At 44.4% G+C, this 21685-nt stretch overlaps 1 protein-coding gene and 1 pseudogene across 1 annotated transcript in view; one reads left to right on the forward strand and one right to left on the reverse strand.

Annotated features, from left to right (window-relative positions):
• The window catches only part of RBM25 (RNA binding motif protein 25), a 70535-nt gene extending 52156 nt beyond the window's left edge, over nucleotides 1–18379 (reverse strand). The window contains exons 1-2 of the mRNA XM_033187525.1: nucleotides 18116–18379; nucleotides 4634–4754 (exon numbers count right to left, since the gene is read on the reverse strand). Coding sequence (XP_033043416.1) covers nucleotides 4634–4739 — 106 coding nt within the window. The 5' untranslated portion in view covers nucleotides 4740–4754; nucleotides 18116–18379. The remainder of the gene's footprint in view (nucleotides 1–4633; nucleotides 4755–18115) is intronic.
• LOC117071010 lies at nucleotides 8601–9305 on the forward strand (annotated as a pseudogene).
• Nucleotides 18380–21685: the final 3306 nt, after the last annotated feature.

Below are 21685 nucleotides of genomic sequence, written 5' to 3' on the forward strand. Positions count from 1 at the left end.
TAACGGTGTACTATATTCTTGAAAATAACCAAGAGAAAATCTACACTTAAAACCTAGAGTGTTCTCACAACAGCAGAAAAAATAAGTATGTAAATACACCATGTGTTAATTAGCTCAATTCAGTCATTCCACAACATATACGTTATTTCAAGACGTTGTGCACGATAAACATAAAATTTTCTCAAATAAATAAAGTAAAAACAAATCCTTTGAAAGTTATTTTAAGCATCAAATGAAGAATTTATGTGGAAATCTAAGGAGAATCTTGTTATTCCTGGTTCTTTAACAGAAAACAAAAATCATGGGCTGGGCGCAGTGGCTCACGCCTGTAATCCCAGCACTTTGGGAGGCAAAGATGAGTAAATTACCTGAGGTCAGGCGTTTAAGACTAGCCTGACCAACATGGTGAAGCCCCATTTCTACTAAAAATACAAAAATTAGCGAGGCATACTGGTGTGTGCCTGTAATCCCAGCTACTTGGGAGGCTGAGGCAGGAAAATTGCTTGAACCTGGGAGGCAGAGGTTGCAGTGAGCCGAGATCACGCCATTGCACTCCACCCTGGGGGACAAGTGCAAGACTGTGTACCCCCAAAAAAAATAATAAATAAAATCATGCTTGTAGTTATAGCTACTCTGGAAATTGAGGCACAAGGATCCGTGAGCCCAGGAGTTCAAGGCTGCAGTGTGCTGTCATCGTGCCTGTGTATAACCACTGCACTCCAGCCTAGGAAACATAGCAGAACTCTAATTCTTTATTAAAAAAAAAAAAGGCAAAGAGTGGCGGGACATGGTAGCTCACACCCATAATCCAAACACTTTGGGAGGCCAAGACAGGCAGATCACTTGAGCCAACATGGCAAAACCCCATCACTACAGAAAATACAAACATTAGCCGAGCATGGTGGCATACACTCACAACCCCAGTTACTAGGGAGATTGAGTCAGGAGAATCACTTGAACCCAGGAGGCGGAGGCTGCAGTGAGCCGTAATGGCGCCACTGCACTCCAGCGACAGAGTGAGACTCTCTCAAAAAAAGCCAAAAAAAAAAAAAAATCAAAAATTTGAAATCTTTGCTATAAACCCAATCTACTGGTAAGGAAATTAAAGCACAGATTCTCCATAACCACCCTTTTTGATTCTAAACAAGTGATTAAGCTTCCTGCCACCCCCCACCTCCTCACAAGACAGGGTCTTTCTTCCCTATGTTGTCCAGGTTGATCTTGAACTTCTGGGTTCAAGAGATCCTCCTGCCTCAGCCTCCCAAAGTGATGGGATTACAGGTATGAGCCACCATGCCCAGCCTGTAACTTCTAGAACACTTGGGCTTTGCATCATGGTTATAGTAAGGCCCATCGAAAAACAGATCTGAGTCAGGCATGGTGGCACACATCTATAGTCTCAGCTACTCAGGAGGCTGAGGCAGGAGGATCAGCTGAGCCCAGGAGATAGAGGCCGCATTAAGTTACAGTTGTGCCACTGTACTCCCAGCCTGGGAGACAAAGAGAGATCCTGTCTCAAAAAAATTAATAAATTAAAAATTAAAATCCAGATCTGCATTATGAGCCTATAAATGTATGAAGAAAATCAGGATATATGGACCAAAGAGAAAACTGATGCCCAAATGAAAGTTGTTCAAAACACTTTCCTTCTATAACTATTAATCTGTTTGATGGCTGATAACTAACTATTCAGTTTTCTGCAACATTCTATCAATTTTCTCAACAGAATTTCCTTTCAGCAAAATTTCTTTCTTTTAAGGAAAAAATTTTGTCCAAAGGGTCAGCCAGAGCCTTCCAGCAGAATTTCACCTATTTATGGTACATTATAAAACCACTAAGTTACTACTTAAAATCAGTAATTGTTACATGGAATAAAGTGGTAGTGTAAACTTTCACATTACTCCTCTGGCAGCAGATGATAACAAATACATATCCATGATTATCTAGAAGCACAGCTTAAAGCAGCTCCACTACAAGCATTTCTAAAATAACTTACGAAAGTACTGCATTCTGTTCCATAATACACATGCATAAACAGTTGTTCTGATTTTTTTCCCTTTTTGAGACAAAGTGTCACTCTTGTTGCCCAGGATGGAGTGCAGTGGCATGATCTCGGCTCACTGCAACCTCGGCTTCCCAGATTCAAGCGATTCTCCTGCCTCAGCCTCCTGGGTAGCTGGGATCACAGGCCTCAGCCACCACGCCTGGCTAATTTTTTGTATTTTTAGCATTTCCTCATGTTGGCCAGACTGGTCTCGAACTCCTGACCTCAGGTGATCCACCCACCTTGGCCTCCCAAAGTGCTGAGGTTACAGGCGTGAGCCACTGTGCCAGGCCTGATTTTTTTTAATTATGATTTCCCCCCAATTCTTGAAATGTTAAATAATATTCCACAGAAATTCCCATATTTATCTTGTGGCTTTTCAGACCCAAGGGTAGAAGGCTCCCAAAGCTGAGCCTATGGTAGTAAATTCAAAATTTTACAATGAGGCCGGGCGCAGTGGCTCAAGCCTGTAATCCCAGCACTTTGGGAGGCCGAGATGGGCGGATCACGAGGTCAGGAGATTGAGACCATCCTGGCTAACATGGTGAAACCCCGTCTCTACTAAAAAATACAAAAAAAAACTAGCCGGGCGAGGTGGCGGGCGCCTGTAGTCCCAGCTACTCGGGAGGCTGAGGCAGGAGAATGGCGTAAACCCGGGAGGCGGAGCTTGCAGTGAGCTGAGATCCGGCCACTGTACTCCAGCCTGGGCGACAGAGCGAGACTCCGTCTCAAAAAAAAAAACAAAAAAAAAATTTTACAATGAGTAGTCGAATCCAAAATAGAGACAAGGTCAGATGCAGTGGCTCACATCTATAATTCCAGAACTTTGGAAGGCTGAGGTGGGGGTATACCTTGAGCCCAGAAGTTCAAGACCAGCCTGGATAAGATGGTGAGACCCCCATCTTTATAAAATTTTTTAAAATAATTTTTAATTAACAGAATATGGTGACACAAGCCTGTGGTCCCAGCTACTCAGGAGGGCTGAGATGGGAGTCCAGGAGGTCAAGGCTGCAGTGAGCCATGATCACGCCACTGTACTCCAGTCTGGCAACAAAGTGAGGCCTCAAAACACACACATACACACACGTGCACACACACAAAATAAAGACAAATGTGCTGTTTATACAACCCCCGTAACACACATGCTATGAATTAACAACCCATCATGAGTCAGCCAACTGCAATGATCTTAAGTCAAAAGAAAAATTTCTTATAAAGCAAAGATACTCGTTTTTTCAAAGATGAGGTCTCACTCTTCGGACTTGAACTCCTGGGCTCAGGCCATCCTCCCACCTCAGTCTCCTGAGTAGCCAGGACAACAGACACACACAACCACACCCAACATAAGCAATGTTAACTACGTACTTCAGGATAATGGTTCTCAAAGGTGGATTCTCAGTGCTTAAATAAGTGCCAAAAATTACCTGTGAACTTGTTAAAAATTAAGATTCCTGAGCCCCAATTTCTGAGGATTTGATTCAGGGGGTTGGAGCAGGGTCTGAACATGTTTTTTTAAACTCCATAAATCTTTACTTATATTGACTTATAATATACACTTTAAAGTATCTGGAAAAATAGGCCGGGTGCGGTGGCTCAAGCCTGTAATCCCAGCACTTTGGGAGGCCGAGACGGGCGGATCACGAGGTCAGGAGATGGAGACAATCCTGGCTAACACGCTGAAACCCCGTCTCTACTAAAAAATACAAAAAACTAGCCAGGCGAGGTGGCGGGTGCCTGTAGTCCCAGCTACTCGGGAGGCTGAGGCAGGAGAATGGCGTAAACCCGGGAGGCGGAGCTTGCAGTGAGCTGAGATCCGGCCACTGCACTCCAGCATGGGCGACAGAGCGAAGACTCCGTCTCAAAAAAAAATAAAATAAAATAAAGTATCTGGAAAAATAAAGAAAAAACTAATAACCTTATTGCTTCCCTTTTTAGTAAGGGGATAGCAACAGCAGTTATGGGGGTATATGAGGAAAATTTTTCACTGTATTACTTTCCGTTTTTTGTTTGTTTTTGAACAATGTGTATGTAGTACCCATTTTTTTAAATATAGAATTTTTAGGCCGGACATAGTGGCTCACACCTGTAATTCCAGCACTTTGGGAGGCAGAGGCAGGCGGATCATTTGAGGCCAGGAGTTCGAGACCAGCCTGGCCAACATAGCGAAACCCTGTCTCTACTAAAAATACAAAACTTAGCCAGGCATGGTGGCAGGCATGTGTAACCCCAGCTACTCGGGAGGCTGAGGCAGAGAATTGCTTGAGCCTAGGAGGTGGAGGTTGCAGTGAGCTGAGATCGTGCCACTGCAATCCAGCCAGGGTGACAGAGCAAGACTCTATCTCAAAAAAAAAAAAAAAGAATTTTTAAAAAACTTTCCAGATGAGGAAAAAAAAAAAAAACTTTGTAGATGAGTTTGATCCTCAGTCAGATATAAAAGTTACTGCTATAGGAAAAAGAGACATCCACATTTCCCAAACGATGCTGAGAGGCATCTCCACTAACAGTCACATATCTAACATTTTCCTGAAGTTAATATCACAAAGACAAAAGTACAAGTTTAACGACAAAAAACAGTATCAATAAACTTACCTGGAGGTACAGGTGGAGGAAATCCTGGAAACTGCGGGGGTGGGATCCCTGGTGGGAGTGCTGGGATTCCCATGGGAGGGCGATTCAAATGAGGGGGGAAAGACATTCTTACTGCAGCAGTCTAAAGAAAAAAGGACATGACAAATCATTTTATTTGAAAACTTCACAATTTCATATGCCTTTTTTGCTGACTTTCATTTTTAGAGTATCTGCAAAATTCTGAACTTTTCTTACCCAAAGAAGTTGGCAAAGACCCTCTTTTCTGTCTGTTCATTGAGAACTCTTACAACTTAAATTTTTTCTAAAATAAGTTTCCAAAATGTACATGATCCAAGTTCAGGATAGACTCCTACAATCATGTAGGAATACATATAAAGGAAGAAAAAAATTTTCAGGTTCAGTTAATATCCAAAAATTAAATACCAAACATAAACGAATCTTTTTAGACCAAACTGAGAATCCAGATGGGTATCTAACAGTTTTTTAAGTGTTCTGATACATTCTTTCTTTGTTTTGTTTTTTTTTTTTTTTGAGACGGACTCTCACTCTGTGGACAGGTTAGAGTACAGTGGCGCAATCTCCGCTCATTGCAACCTCTGCCTCCCAGGTTCAAGCAATTTTCCTGCCTGAGCCTCCCGAGTAGCTGGAACTACAGGACTGTACCACCACGCCCAGCTAATTTTTCTATTTTCAGTAGAGACGGAGTTTCACCATGTTCGCCAGGATGGTCTCCATCTCTTGACTTCAAGGGATCCGCCCTCCTCGGCCTCCCAAAGTGCCGGGAGCCACCAATGCCTAGCTTTTTTTTTTTTGAGACGGAGTCTTGCTCTGTCGCCAAGCTGGAGTGCAATGGCGCGATCTGGGCTCACTGCAACCTCCGCCTCCCGGGTTCAAGCAATTCTCCTGCCTCAGCTTCCTGAGTAGCTGGGATTACAAGTGCGCACCACCACGCCCAGCTAATTTTTGTATTTTTAGTAGAGACAGGGTTTCACCATGTTGGCCAAGATGGTCTCAATCTCCTGACCTCATGATCCGCCTGCTTCAGCCTTCCAAAATGCTGGGATTACAGGCCTGAGCCACCGCACCCGGCCCATTTTTCTTGTATCCATCAGAATCCTAAAAACTAAAGGTACCAAGTTACACAGTATTTGCTGCTTCAATGCTGGCCACTTCCTAAGAGGCAAATGTGCTCATAAACTATACATCTCAGTAGGGGGAAATACACTCCTGACTTCCAGTCATATAATAACCATTCAAATATAAAGAGAACATACAATTTTTGACAAGAGGAAAAAAAAGGTCAATAGTTTTTTTAAAAAACTTAAAAGTAAACCTTGTAACCATTCTTGAATCAAAACTGAAGAATCAGAAGCTGGTATTTCATTTTTTAAAGTTTAAGAACAGGCTGGGGCCGGGCGCGGTGGCTCAAGCCTGTAATCCCAGCACTTTGGGAGGCCGAGACGGGCGGATCACGAGGTCAGGAGATCGAGACCATCCTGGCTAACACGGTGAAACCCCGTCTCTACTAAAAAAATACAAAAAACTAGCCGGGCGAGGTGGCGGGCGCCTGTAGTCCCAGCTACTCGGGAGGCTGAGGCAGGAGAATGGCGTGAACCCAGGAGGTGGGGCTTGCAGTGAGCTGAGATCCGGCCACTGCACTCCAGCCTGGGCGATAGAGCGAGACTCCGTCTCAAAAAAAAAAAAAAAAAGAACAGGCTGGTTGCAGTGGCTCAGGCCTGTAATCCCAGCACTTGGTGAGGTCAAAGCGGATGCATCACCTGAGGTCAGGAGTTCAAGACCAGCCTCGCTAGCATGGTGAAACCCCATCTCTACTAAAAATACAAAAAAAAAAAAAAGGCAGGGCATGGTGGTGTGCACCTGTAATCCCAGCTACTCGGGAGACTGAGGCAAGACAATCACTTGTAATCCACTGCACTCCAGCCTGGGTGACAGAGCAAGACTCTGTCTCGGGGTGGGAAGAAAAAGAAAAAGAAAAAAGAAGAACATATTTAACTGTTTCACTTAGTTTGTCATGTTAAAGAAAACCGTCATTTTGTTAAATATTGGCATTTAATGTTAATATTTAAATATTAGCATTTTTAGTATTAAAAAAAATTTCCAGATCAGCCAAGCATGGTAGTGCGTACCTATAGTCTCAACTACTTGGGAGGCTGATGCAGGAGGATGGCTTGAGAGACAGAGCAAGACCCTGTCTCAAAAAAAAAAATGTTTTTTCACCTCCAACTTTATTTTCAGCAACACACTTTTTTTTTTTTTTTTTAAAGAAACAGGGTTGGCCAGGCATGGTGGCTCACACCTGTAATCCCAACACTTTGGGAGGCTGACGCAGACAGATCACCTGAGGCTGGGAGTTTAGAACCAGTCTACCCAACGTGGAGAAACCCCATCTCCACTAAAAACACAAAATTAGCCGGGCATGGTGGCGCATGCCTGTAATCCCAGCTACACGTGAGGCTTAGGCAGGAAAATCGCATGAACCAGGAAGGTAGACATTGCAGTGAGCCAAGATCACGCCATTGCACCCCAGCCTAGGCAACAAGAGCCAACCTCCATCTCAAAAAAACAAATACTTCTCTCTACTATTTTGTCTTTTATGTTTTACAGAAACATAAAAAGAGAAAACACAGAAGGTGTAAATCTTCCACTTCCTTGTCGCCAATCCCAACAGTTTGGTATCTACTGCTGTGCTCTTCTTAGTATCTCTCTACAAACTAATAATTTTTATTTTTCTACAACCAATCACATTAGATGAATTTCTCCCTCATTATAAATGCCATCTCGGCCGGGCGCGGTGGCTCAAGCCTGTAATCCCAGCACTTTGGGAGGCCAAGACGGGCGGATCACGAGGTCAGGAGATCGAGACCATCCTGGCTGACACGGTGAAACCCTGTCTCTACTAAAAAAAATACAAAAACTAGCCGGGCGAGGTGGCGGGCGCCTGTAGTCCCAGCTACTCGGGAGGCTGAGGCAGGAGAATGGCGTAAATCCGGGAGGCGGAGCTTGCAGTGAGCTGAGATCCGGCCACTGCACTCCAACCCCGGGCGACAGAGCGAGACTCCGCCTCAAAAAAAAAAAAAAATTAAATAAATGCCATCTCTTCATGTCAGTTCACAAAAGTTTTATTCCAAGCTGGGGACGGTGGCTCACGTCTGCAATCCCAACACTTCAGGAGGCCAAAGCAGGTGGATCACTTGAGGTCAGAAGTTCTACACCAGCCTGGCCAACATGGTGAAACCCCATCTCTACTAAAAACACAAAAATTAGCCAAGTGTGGTGGTACATGCCTGTAATCCCAGCTACTCGGGAGGCTGAGGCAAGAGAATCACTTGAACCCGGGGTGCGGAGTTTGCAGTGAGCTGAGATCGTGCCACTACACTCCAGCCTGGGCAACGGAAACTCTGTCTAAAAAAAATAAAAATAAAAATAAAGTCTTATTCCACTCTTTTTTTTTTTTTTTTGAGACAGAGTCTCGCTCTGTCGCCTGGGCTGGAGTGCAGTGGCCGGATCTCAGCTCACTGCAAGCTCCGCCTCCCGAGTTTACGCCATTCTCCTGCCTCAGCCTCCCGAGTAGCTGGGACTACAGGCGCCCGCCACCTCGCCCAGCTAGATTTTTTTTGTATTTTTAATAGAGATGGGGTTTCACCGTGTTCGCCAGGATGGTCTCGATCTCCTGACCTCGTGATCCGCCCGTCTCGGCCTCCCAAAGTGCTGGGATTACAGGCTTGAGCCACCGCGCCCGGCCATATTCCACTCTTTATAATGCAGTAAATTGGCCAGGCGCGGTGGCTCACGCCTATAATCCCAGCACTCTGGGAGGCCGAGGTGGGCGGATCACAAGGTCAAGTGATTGAGACCATTCTGGCCAACATGGTGAAACCCCATCTCTACTATAAATACAAAAATTAGGAGAGTGGGTGGCTGCAGTAGTGAGAGGCTGGTGCTGCAGCTCTTTCCCTGCAGTCCAGCCGAGTAAGCATGCATCCCTGGCGCTTCCTTCTCTTCAGGCAGAGAGCTTGGGATGTGGTAATGCCAGCCAGACTTTTCAGAGCTATGGTCAGATCTACCGTACATTGTCAAAAGCACATCAGTGCCAAAGAACTGGTCATCTAATGTTGAAACCACTTAAGGAATTTGAAAATACAACATGCAGCACACTGACAGTATGTCAAAACTTGGATTTGTTCCTTCCTGATAATACAGCTGGAGGTTTGAGTAAGTCTCAGATTCTGTAAACGAACCAAAAAAAAAAAAAAAAAAAATCAAATACAAGCATGGTCTCTCCATTAAATGCTGCTCATTGCCAAGACGAAAAGGCGCACCTTCCAACCATGAAATCCTTTGGTACTCAGAAGACAGTGATTCACAAACCAAATCTACTGGGTTCTAAATGGTTTACAAAGATATTAAAGAGGCATTTCTCATCTGTATCAATGGAAACATTTGTTCCAAAACAAGGCTTTCCACAATCAAGAGACCACTAAAAGCATCCAGGGCCAAGCAGCCATCCAGGACCAACATTCCAGTTCTGCCTGTGAATGAGGTAAAGCTGGGGTGGCTGTGGCTCATGTGCTTAGTGATCACTGCTCACGCTAAACCAGCATGCGCTGCACCCCAGCCTTACGGCCAACTTAAGAAACTGGCAGTCAACTAAGACTTCTCCATCAAGATCTTTGAAGCCTAATAAATATCCAATGACATTCAAAAGCTTAACTTTTAAGAATTAATATAAAAACAAAATATAGGCAATAAAAGATGAAAAAAATACAAAAATTAGCCAGGCAGAGTGGCGCATGCCTGTAGTCCCAGCTACTTGGGAGGCTGAGGCAGGAGAATCGCTTGAACCCAGGAGGCGGAGGCTGCAGTGAGCTGAGATCAAGCCACTGCACTCCAGCCTGGCAACAGAGGAAGACTGTCTCAAAAATAATAAAATAATAACAATGCAGTAAATTATTATAATACGGACATATTTATTCAACCAACATTAACAGCTGGCTTGGCTCCACTTTCAGTTCTCACAAATAATGCTGAACATTCCTGGAGACAACAGACATATAACTGTATGCATCTGTACAGGTAATTCTCTAATACAGGTCAGAACTATATGTATCTGATTAGCTGGGCGTGGTGGCAGGTGCCTGTATTCCCAGCTACTTAGGAGGCTGAGGCAGGAGAATCGCTTGAACCTGGGAGGCGGAGGCTGCTGAGAGCCGAGATGGCACCATTGCACTCCAACCTGCGAAACAGAGCAGGACTCTATCTCAAAAAAAAAAAAACTATTACGTATTCAAACTTTACCTCCAAAAGCATCCCTGAAAACTAGCATACAAATGTATATTACCACACCAGAATATGGGTATGCCCTTTCCTCATATCCTCATCATTGTTAGATCAGTGTCAAAATTCTCATAATTTTGTAGGTAAAATACACTCTTATTGCAATTTACATTTCCCTCATGACTAATGAAGTTCAGTATCTGTTTACCTGTTTACTAGACATTTCTTTAAAAACAGAAAAGCATGACCTACATCCTCACAGCTCTACTTCCTCAGAATTCCTTTCACTTAAATTGGGGTATCATATTCAATAAAACTAAACTTGAACTTCAGAAAACACAATATACTTAAAATATTTAGAAAACTTCATAGGTTAAAGAATTCCTAGGATGAATTTTTTTCTTAGATGGAGTCTTGCTCTGTCGCCCAGGCTGGAGTGCAGAGGCACCATCTGGCTCACTGCAACCTCCGCCTGTCGGGTTCAAGCGATTCTCCTGCCTCAGCCTAGCTGGGATTACAGGTGCACACCACCAGGTGCATGCCACCAAACTCAGTTAATTTTTGTATTTTTAGTAGAGATGGGGTTTCACTATGTTTGGCCAGGCTGGTCTCCAACTCTTGGCCTCAAGTGATCGGCCTCAGCCTTCCAAAGTGCTCGGATTACAGGCATAAACCACCTTGCCCAGCCCCTAGAAGGATTTAATATACTTGGCAAATGAGGTACTAGAAACTTTTTAAACATTAGGTAGGTTATGAGCACATATTAACAAAGGAAAAACACAAGATTGCAAGACTGCAAATGTGTTGAGTTTTAAAATAAACTTTCTGTAAAACTCTTTGACCAAAACCAAACTGGGGGTTGTACCTCTTCTTAAAACAGGGCTACTGTCCTACTTACAGAAGCTCTTCTATTAACATTACAATAGCCTATCTCAGCGCTTTCTTAGGGTAGTTGGTTTTCATACCTGTTGAATAAACTGATTAATGAATAAATCAGTAAACAAACTCTGAGGACTTCAATAAACAAATTTATTATACTATCTCATGCCGCATACTATATCCTAGCAATGGCCCAGTGCCTAGCCTCACAACGGTTACAAGACTGGGCCATGAATTCATCTTTAGAACCGCTTTTCCTCCACTAGTATTAGATATAAATAATGCTTAATAAGCAAAACTCTCGGCCAGGGGCAGTGGCTCATGCCTGTAATCCCAGCACTTTGGGAGGCTGAGACAGGCTGATCACAAGGTCAGGAGATCGAGACCAACCTGGCCAACACGGCAAAACCCCATCTCTAATACAAGAAATTATCCGGACGTGGTAACGTGCACCTGTAGTCCCATCTACTCAGGAGCCTGAGGCAGGGGAATCACTTGAACCCGGGAGGCAGGGGTTGCAGTGAGCGAAGACTGCGCCACTGCACTCCACCTTGGCGACAGAGCAAGTCTCAGCTAAAAAAAAAAAAAAATTAGCCGGGTGCAGTGGCTCACCCCTGTAATGCCAGCACTTTGGGAGGCCGAGGCAGACAGATCACTTGAGGTCAGGAGTTCAAGACCAGCCCGGCCAACATGGTGAAACCCCATCTCCACTAAAATACAAAAACTAGTGGGGTGTGGTGGCGGGTACCTGTAATCCCAGCTACTCAAGAGGCAAAGGCACTGCATTCCAGCCTGAGTGAGAGTAAGATTCCGTCTAAAAAAACAAACAAACAAAAAAGTAAAACTCTATTATTCCTGGTATTTTAAGTTATATTTTATGGTTTTTAAATGTGTAATTCATCCCACAGAGTTAACCAAATATATTTAATTTTTGTTTATGCCAATATACTCATTCCATTCACTTCAAATTTTTCCATAACATATTCCTCTTATTTGGAGCTGCCAAAACTTGCTTGTTGATAGGTTAGACTTCAAAGGTGAAGGCAAAAATACCAGTTAACAGCTCATTTTTATGGATATTCCTTTAAGATAATTGGCCTCTCTGGGGTGCGGTGGCTCACACCTGTAATCCCAGCACTTTGGGAGGCCGAGGCCAGCCTGGCCAACATGGTGAAACCCCGTCTCTATTAAAAATACAAAACTTAGCCAGGCGTGGTGGCAGGCGCCTTGTAGTCCCAGCTACTCAGGAGGCTGAGGCAGGAGAATTGCTTAAACCTGGGAGGCGGAAGTTGTGGTGAGCTAAGACCGCACCACTGCACTCCAGCCTGGGCGACAGAGCGAGACTCCATTCCAAAAAAAAAAAAAAAAGTCTCTCATGGAAATTCAGAAAACATTTCTCATCTATGATAAATACTATGTCCACTTTAAGCAGCCTAAAAGGAGATTACCAACTACTTATTTCAACACAGGTTTATATGTTTTGCCATGTGAAACTGACTGAGAACTAACTTTTATAATCATAAGCAAAGCTTATCTGTTGTTACCCATATATGATAAACAAAATAAATCATAATACATTGAAAGTTGGTATGTACTTTGAAGAAAAATAAATTAGGGAAGAGAGCTACAGAGTAGTTTATTTTAAATACAGTGATTAGGCCTCACCAAGAAGGTGAAGATTAGAACAAAGATTTAAAAGAGGCAAGAGGCAGGAAGTCCTACTCGTATCTGGGGGAAAGAGACTTCCAAGCAAAGGAAAAGACAAATACAAAGAGGCTGAAGCAGGAATGGTGTGTTTGAGGGAGGAACAGCAAGGCCAACAGTATGACTGGAGCAGAATAAATGAAGAAAATCAGAGATAAATACCGAGTGTTACGTGTAGAGTGTAGGGCACACTGTAAACATTTTAGTTTTAACTCTGAACGAGATGAAAATCATTTGAAGAGTTTTTTTTTTTTTTTTTTTTTGAGATGGAGTCTCGCTCTGTCGCCCGGGCTGGAGTGCAGTGGCCGGATCTCAGCTCACTGCAAGCTCCGCCTCCTGGGTTTACGCCATTCTCCTGCCTCAGCCTCCAGTGTAGCTTGGACTACAGGCACCCCCCACCTCACCCGGCTAGTTTTTCGTATTTTTAGTAGAGACGGGGTTTCACTGTGTTAGCCAGGATGGTCTTGATCTCCTGACCTCGTGATCCGCCCATCTTGGCCTCCCAAAGTGCTGGGATTACAGGCTTGAGCCACGGCGCCCGGCCTTGAAGAGTTTTTGACTTGTCACATTTTAACATTATCACTGGCCACTGTGTCAAGCCTGGAAGGGAACAGGATAGAAGAAAGAGACTGGCACAATAATCCATATAAGAGATGGTAGCCTGGAGAGATGGTGGCCTGGAACAGGTGGTAGTGGTAAAAGCGTTATCAAGTTGTTGGATCTTGGATATATTTTGAAGGCAGCCAATAGGATTTGCTGAGGGATTATATAATATGTGGGATTTAAGAGAGAGAAATGCAGTTATCTTATGGTACTGAAATCACTTCTACAGTATTTTTTAAAATATTGAAAGTATCTCACTTTTAGAAGGTTCAAAGCACCTTTTCCTGCTAAGCATGAAACTTTATAGCTCATGATAATAACAGGAACCTGGGCCAGGTGCAATGGCTCATGCCCATAATCTCGGCACTTTAGGAAGCCAAGGCAGGCGGATCACTTGAGCTCAGGAGTTCAAGAGCAGCCTGGGCAACATGGTGAAACCCCATCTCTACCAAAAATACAAACAATTAGCCAGGTGTGGTAGCACGCACTATGGTCCCAGATACTCAGGAGGCTGAGTTGGGAGAATCGCTTGAGCCCGGGAGGTGGACGTTGCAATGAGCCGAGATCACACCACTGCACTCCAGCCTGGGTGACAGAGCAAGGCCTCCCAAAAATTAAATAAAATAACAGAAAACTATGATGGAAGTATTTCCTATCTCTAGTGTGGCGGTGGTCACACAGGTATATGCATCTGTTGAAACTCACTGAAATTAAAACAGATGCATTTTATTGTGTGCAAATTTTATCTCAAGAAATTTGGTCCAAAAAGAAACCCTGAAGACTTACCTCTAGTACTCAACATATGCATGCACTCAGCTTTTCTTTTTTTCACTTTTTTCTCTTTAAATCTTTCAGACTATTCTTTTTTCTGCACTCTTAATACTGCAAGTATCCAAAATATAGTAAAATACTGCTAATAAGCATTCCCCTATTGCAGACTTACCCAGATAGAAACAAAATTATTTCTCCCAGGATAGATTTTAGACTAGCTCCATCAATATACTATGTGCCAAATTTCCGAAATGCTAAGAATGCACTGAGATTCCTCTCAGCGAATATTCACATACAACTCACTCATTCATTCAATATCTACTTCCAGTTATGTATCAGGTCTGCAGGAATTATTCCTAGAAAAAAAAAAGTGTTTTATGCCCAAAGAAGAATGGGAAATGCTTAACAGAAAAACTACTTTTACAGCAAAGCTTTTCAGAAGTATGAAAATACTCAATTGTTTTGAAATCTCCAAAAACGTTGATCTTTTTCTGACATTGCCACTTTGTTGTTTTACAATTTCAATGATTAAAGAGCAACACTCCTGTGCATGCCTATAGTCACAGCTACGCAGGAGGATCGCCTGAGCCCTGGAGTTCTGGGGCTGCAGCACACTACCGATGAGGTGTTCATGCTAAGTTCATTCAGCAATAACATGGTGACCTCCTGGGATGAGAGGGAATCACCAGGTTGCCAATAGAGAAGGGCAAAACTCCCAAACTGATCAGTAGTGGGATTACGCCTGTGAATAGCCACTGCACTCCAGCCTAAGCAATACATGAAGAATCCATCTTTTTAAAAACAAAAACAAGGCTGGGCGCAATGGCTCATACCTGTAATCCTAGCACTTTGGGAGGACGAGGCAGGTGGATCCTTTGAGCCTGAGTTCCAGACCAGCCTGGGCAACATGGTGAAACCCTATCTCTGCCAAAAATACAAAACACTAGCCAGGCATGGTGGCGTGCACCTGTGGTCCCAGCTACTCGGGAGGCTGGGGTGGAAGGATTGTTTAAGCTTGAAATGCAGAAGTTGCAGTGAGCCAAGATCGTAGCACTGCACTTCAACCTGGGTGAAAGAGACCCCATCTCAAAAACCAAACCAAACAAAAAAGTAGCACTATCTACTACTATCTATAGAGAAAAGTGAGTGCTTGCCTGAAACTGGGGTGGAACAGGGTGACTTGAAAACAGAAGAAGGAATCCTTTCGGGGTAATGGATGCATAACTTTGTATATTTACCAAAAATCATTGAATTGTGCATTTACAGGTGAATTTTCTATGTCAATATAGTTCACATAGTTGCCATTTTTAAAAAAGTATACTAGCCGAGTGCGGTGGCTCACACTTGTAATCCCAACAATTTGGGAGGCCAAGGCACACAGATCACATGAGGTCAGAAGTTCCAAGACCAGACTGGACAACATGCTCAAACCCCGTCGCTACTAAAGATACAAAAATTAGCCAGGCATGGTGGCGGGTGCCTATAATTCCAGCTTGTATGGAAGATGAGGCAAAAGAATTGCTTGAACCCGGGAGGTAGAGGTTACAGTGAGGTAAGATCGTGCCACTACACTCCAGTCTGGGCGACAGAGCGAGACTCCACCTCCAAAAAAAAAAAGTGGCCGGGCGCGGTGGCTCACGCCTGTAGTCCCAGCACTTTGGGAGGCCGAGACGGGCAGATCACGAGTTCAGGAGATCGAGACTATCCTGGCTAACACGGTGAAACCCCGTCTCTACTAAAAATACAAAAATTAGCCGGGTGCGGTGGCGGGCGCCTGTAGTCCCAGCTACATGTGAGGCTGAGGCAGGAGAATGGCGTGAACCTGGGAGGCGGAGCTTGCAGTGAGTGGAGATCGCGCCACTGCGCTCCAGCCAGGGCAATAGAGAGAGACTTCGTCTCAAGAAAAAAAAAAAGTATACCAACTGAGAAAAATCGGCAAAATCTAAGAGCTGTAGATTAGGTATTTTATCAATGTTAGTTTCCTGATTTTGATTGTTGTACTGTTGTTACATAAGACTAGCCCTAATTTTTAGGAAACACACTTAAGTATTTATGGGTTAGGGGGCATCACATCTGCAACTTACTAGCAAAACATTTCAGAAAAAACCTATGAAGAGAAGAGAAGGATAAAGCAAATTGGCAAAATGTTAACATTTGAGGAATCTGGTGAAAGATATCTGAGATTTCTTTTGCACTATTCTTGCAACTTTTTTTGTAAATTTGAAATTATGTCTATATAAAAAGTTAAAAGCCAATACCAATAATTCTGGGTAGTGGAATTTTGTTCTTCCTTTAGTTTCAACAACTTTCAAATTTCAAAAAAAGGTAGAAAAGCTATTTAAGAAGAATCAAAAATCCCCTTTTGTGAATGGCAGTGGTAGTGTTTGAAAAGTCAATCAAGAGATCTCTAAAGCAAGATGTTGAGTCATAAATGATTCCTTTGCTTCCAAAGCTATAAAATAATTTAATTTTTCACTAAATCATGCGTAAATAAGAAAACTACACTGCTAATTTGTCTGTGGACAAAAACATAACTTGAAAATTCCAAATTCCTGTTAGGTCTGAAGTAGTTACCCAATGTTATCATGGACTAGTTTTACTTTAAAAATACATTCAGAAGGCCGGGCACAGTGGCTCGCGCCTGTAATCCCAGCACTTTGGAAGGCCGAGGCGGTGGATCACGAGGTCTGGAAATCGAGACCATCCTGGCCAACATAGTGAAACCTCGTCTCTATTAAAAATACAAAAATTAGCCAGGTGTGGTGGCGCACGCCTGTAGTCCCAGCTACTCAGGAGGCTGAGGCAGGAGAACCGCTTGAATCCGAGAGGCGGAGGTTGCAGTGAGCTGAGATCGCGCCACTGCACTCTAGCCTGGGCAACATAGCAAGACTCCGTCTCAAAAAACAAACAAAAATTCAAGAATCAGGGCTGGACTCTTACATTTATTGAAAATTCTTAAATAACAAATTATGTCAATATAGATTTAAATGCTTACTATGTGTTATCTGGATATCCCACGAAGGATTTTACATACGTTTTTCTCAATCTCCAACCCCAATAACGTATAGATACTACTATAAATTCATTTTACAGAGGAACAAAAACCAAAGCTTAAAAAGAAAAAACAAAAAGAAAAACCAAGGCTTTAAGTTAAATGAATTAGAATAGTGTAAGATTCACGTGAATCATGAATAACTTACGACCAATTTAATCCCTTTCAAGTCCTCTGAATGTTTTTGGAAATGGCCTTTAAAAAAATTAAAAGCTCCAAAGATAATACAAAAATTGTTTATACATTACTGCCCACGGCCTAATACACAATACTTCACACTAATACAGCAGTAGGGTGCAACAGAGGTCCAATCTCTTCCCTTCTCTTGGCTCCACTCTGCCCAGTATCAAAATGGCATTTCCATGGCAATACAAATCCATATTACATAACTTCCGAAAAATCTTCATAGTCTTACGTCTATTCCGGAAAACCGTATTTAAAAGCATGATTGACGACCAAAGAAAAATGAGAAAGTAACATTTTAACGTGGAGCTTAGTAATCGCCTAGAATGAATGGCGATATACAGTTTACTGCACCCTCCAATGCTCAAAGGAGGCTGGATGGCAAAATTCATGACTATCTTAAGCAAGCCAGGAGAGTGCTAAAAAGGTAGGTATTAGCTCAATTCCAAGGGGGTGGGGCCCAGTTCGCTTGGTGGCGGGCTCTAGATGGCCAAAGAGGAAGGGAAAGATATCCGTTGGTGGCCAGCACCTCGCTAAAAAGGGTGGGTGGAGGCTAACATCAAGGCAACGGCTGGGGCGAGTGCCCCAGGCCCGAAAACCTATTGTGGGGCTCCGGTAAGTAAGGGGGCTCAGGGAAGGGCTTCCCAGGGGCAGATCGATCGTTTTGGGTCCAATGTGGAGCCCAGGAGGGGCAGAGACGATTCACTCCGCGGCGGAACGTGGAAGGGAAAGGGAAAGCGGGCGACAATGCAAGATGGAAAGCTCAAGTCATAGGTCTGGCCTCCACGGGCTCTGGCTGGGCCCACAGGTCTTCCAGGCCTTAGAGAAGAGGAGAAACCAAGCCTCGTGCCGACCCCTCCCCCACCCCCGCCTCCGCGCCCCCCCTTATCTCTACCCCACCCTGGCGCTTTCGCAGCCACCCCGGCTTTTCCTCCTCCACCAGCTGAGGCACCCGGTCTCCTGGTTTCCACAAGCGTTCAGGGACACAAACTCACCCGCCGCTGAGGAAACGGTACTGCCTTCGCGGCCTTCTAGGATCCAGGTTACGAGTGCGCTCCACTGGTTCGAGATTTCTGCCCGCCGCTCGCCAGGGAGATTGAGGTCCGGAGCCCCTACTTGCACAGGCCGCAAATACAGCCGCGCTGCGCGGGGAGCTGCTGGAGGTCTTCCTCTTGCCCGGCGTGCACTGCGCCGGGGGCGTGGAGCGCGGAACCATAGAGAAGAACGTATATAGATCGTCTCCCCTGTTGACTCTGACTCGCCAAGCCGGGACGAATAACCATAGAGAAGCAGCGTCTAACAGCTACTAGAAAGGCCCGAACTGTAAATTATGACCCACACTGCCATGTTTGATTGGAGCCGACTGAATCTTACGACTACGGGACGCCATCTTGAGGTCAAGATTCCGGCTGGGCACGGCGCGAGGAGTGTTAGAGGATTTCGCACTTTTCTTAGTTTTTCGGGGTGTAGAACCTTGCTTTGTGATTCCTTGAGGTTCGAGGAACTGATAACTGGGCCCTGTCGGCAACCTCAGTGTTAAACCCCAAGTGTTGTCATAACAACTACTCGAGATCAAGAAATAATTAGCAGAGGCTGTGGAGGTTTTTCGAAAAGCAAAAGCTTATGGGTAGTTGTAGGGCCAGAGGTTGCTAGAAGATGTTTGGAAAAACGTGAAAAGTCCTGTAATACTAGTTAACACGGCTTTCGTTCTGTAATCTAAACGTGCTGAAAGAACTTAGCTTAAGTTAATGAAAATGAATAAAATTAATCATAAATGATTACGTTATTCAAATTGTGGACCTTATAGGCAATATCTAGTTATACGCCTTTGTCAACTGCTTGCTTCTAGGAAGGCATAAAACGTATTCAGTATAAAGTTATTGCCTCCCTGAGTTCCTGGTGCTGTGCTAAGTGCTGGAAGTATGAAGGCAAATGGAAGTGACATTTGTTCCTGTCCTGCAGGAACTGTGAACCAGGTGAAATAGATGACAAACTCTGACCACCCTAATATAAAATTGAAACATACCTACACACTTCCTACCTGCCTCTCCTACTTAATTTTACTCTAAAGTACTCATAACCATCTATCATAACATACATTTTTCTAACTGATTTTATGGTCCGTCACTACCCCCACAAGAATGTGAATGTAAGCAATGCATGGATTGCCAGTTTTGTGCAATAACAGGTCATGGTACGTAGCAAGCGCTCAATAAATATTTGTTGAGCGAAGGAAATGATTACCGGCCAGGCGCGGTGGCTAACGCCTGTAATCCCAGCGCTTTGGGAGGCTGAGGCGCGTGGATCACCTGAGGTTAGGAGTTCGAGGCCAGCCTGGCCAACATGGCAAAACCCTGTCTCTACTGAAAATACAAAAATAAGCAGGTGGTGGCAGGCCCCTGTAATCCCAGCTACTTGGGAGGCTGAGGCAGGAGAATCGCTTGAACCCGGGAGGCGGAAGTTGCAGTGAGCCGAGATGGCATCACTGCACTCCAGCCTGGGCAACAGAGCGAGACTCTGTCTCAAAAAAAAAAAAAAGAAAGAAAAGAAAAAAATGATTAATGGCCTGGCACAGTGGCTCACGCCTGTAATCCCAACACTTTGGGAGGCTGAGGCGGGCAGATCATGAGATTAGGAGTTCGAGACCAGCCTGACCAACGTGGTGAAACCCGTCTCTACTAAAAATAGAAAAATTAGCTCGGCGTGGTGGCATGCTCCTCTAATCCCAGATACTCAGGAGGCTAAGGCAGGAGAATGCTTGAACCTGGGAGGCGGAGGTTGCAGTGAGCTGAGATCGTGCCACTGCACTCCAGCCTGGGCAAGAGAGCAAGACTCTGTCTCAAAAAAAGAAAAGAAAAGAAATTATTAACATATGATGAATACCAATAGAACACAAAATTTAGTGGGAATACAAATAAGAAAGTAGCACTTGTGGCCGGGCGCGGTGGCTCAAGCCTGTAATCCCAGCACTTTGGGAGGCCGAGACGGGCGGATCACGAGGTCAGGAGATCGAGACCATCCTGGCTAACACAGTGAAGCCCCGTCTCTACTAAAAAATACAAAAAACTAGCCGGGCGAGGTGGTGGGCGCCTGTAGTCCCAGCTGCTCGGGAGGCTGAGGCAGGAGAATGGCGTGAACCTGGGAGGCGGAGCTTGCAGTGAGCTGAGATCCGGCCACTGCACTCCAGCCTGGGCGACAGAGCGAGACTCCGCCTCAAAAAAAAAAAAAAAAAAAAGAAAGTAGCACTTGTTACTATCATCTGCAAAATTTACATCCGTCTATATTTCTGCTTGCTAGGTTTCCTTACCATTAACTAAGGTTAATAATACCTTTGGCCGGGCATGGTGACGAATGCCTATAGTCCCAGTTACTTGGGAGATGAAATTAACTTATGTATGTTTGTACTTTGTTCAGTAAAGTGCTATTCAAATTTATAGTTTTTATAGTGCTACTCTATAATGCTATTTATAGTTTGTAAATAAAAGAAGTTTGTGTCATTTCTTTTCTTTTTCTTTCTTTTTCTTTTTCTTTTTTCTTTTTTTTTTTTTTTTTGAGAAGGTGTCTCTGTTTCCCATGCTGGAGTGCAGTGACGTGATCTTGGCTCACTGCAATTTCTGCCTCCCGAGTTCAAGTGATTCTTGTGCCTCAGCCTCCCCAGTAGCTGGGATTACAGGCGTGTGTCACCACACCTGGCTTACTTTTGTATTTTTAGTAGAGATGGAGTTTCACTATGTTGGCCAGGTTGATCTCCAACTCCTGACCTCAGGTGATCTGCCTACCTGGACCTCCCAAAGTGCTGGGATCAAAGGTGTGAGCCACCATGCCTACCCAAGAGTTTCTGCCTATTTACAACAAAAGGCATAAACAGAAATCTTCTCAGATTACTCTGTGTCCCCTTTTATTATTAGAAACATTGTGCATGAATTTGTGTTTACTGTGTAATAAAGGGAGCGCTCAGGCAACAATTTGCTAACTTTCCTACCTTAGACAATTTGTTGCTTATGTTCATGCAGCATCCATTCCCCTTGCCTTTAGTCATGACCCTCCACGTTTTTTAAAAGAAATCATCTTGGCCAGGGGTGGTGGCTCACGCCTGTAATCCCAGCACTTTGGGCGGCCGAGGCAGGCGGATCACGAGGTCAAGAGATCAAGACCAGCCTGACCAACCTGGTGAAACCCTGTCTCTACTAAAAATACAAAAATTAGCTGGGCGTGGTGATGTGCGCCTGTAGTCCCAGCTACTTGGGAGGCTGAGGCAGGAGAATCGCTTCAACCTGGGAGGCAGAGGGTGCAGTGAGTGGAGATTGTGCCACTGCACTCCAGCCTGGGCAACAGAACAAGACTCCGTCTGAAAAAAAAAGAGGCCAGGTGCGGTGGCTCACACCTGTAATCCCAGCACTTCAAGAGGCTGAAGCAGGTCGATCACCTGAGGTCAGAAGTTCGAGACCAGCCTGGCCAACGTGGCGAAACCCTGTCTCTACTAAAAATAACAAAAATTACCGGGGCTTGGTGGCGGGCGCCTATAATCCCAGCAGCTCAGGAGGCTGAGGCAGGAAAATCGTTTG

Source organism: Trachypithecus francoisi, unplaced genomic scaffold (genome assembly GCF_009764315.1).
Source record: "Trachypithecus francoisi isolate TF-2019V2 unplaced genomic scaffold, Tfra_2.0 Lachesis_group3, whole genome shotgun sequence".
NCBI classification, from domain to species: domain Eukaryota; kingdom Metazoa; phylum Chordata; class Mammalia; order Primates; family Cercopithecidae; genus Trachypithecus; species Trachypithecus francoisi.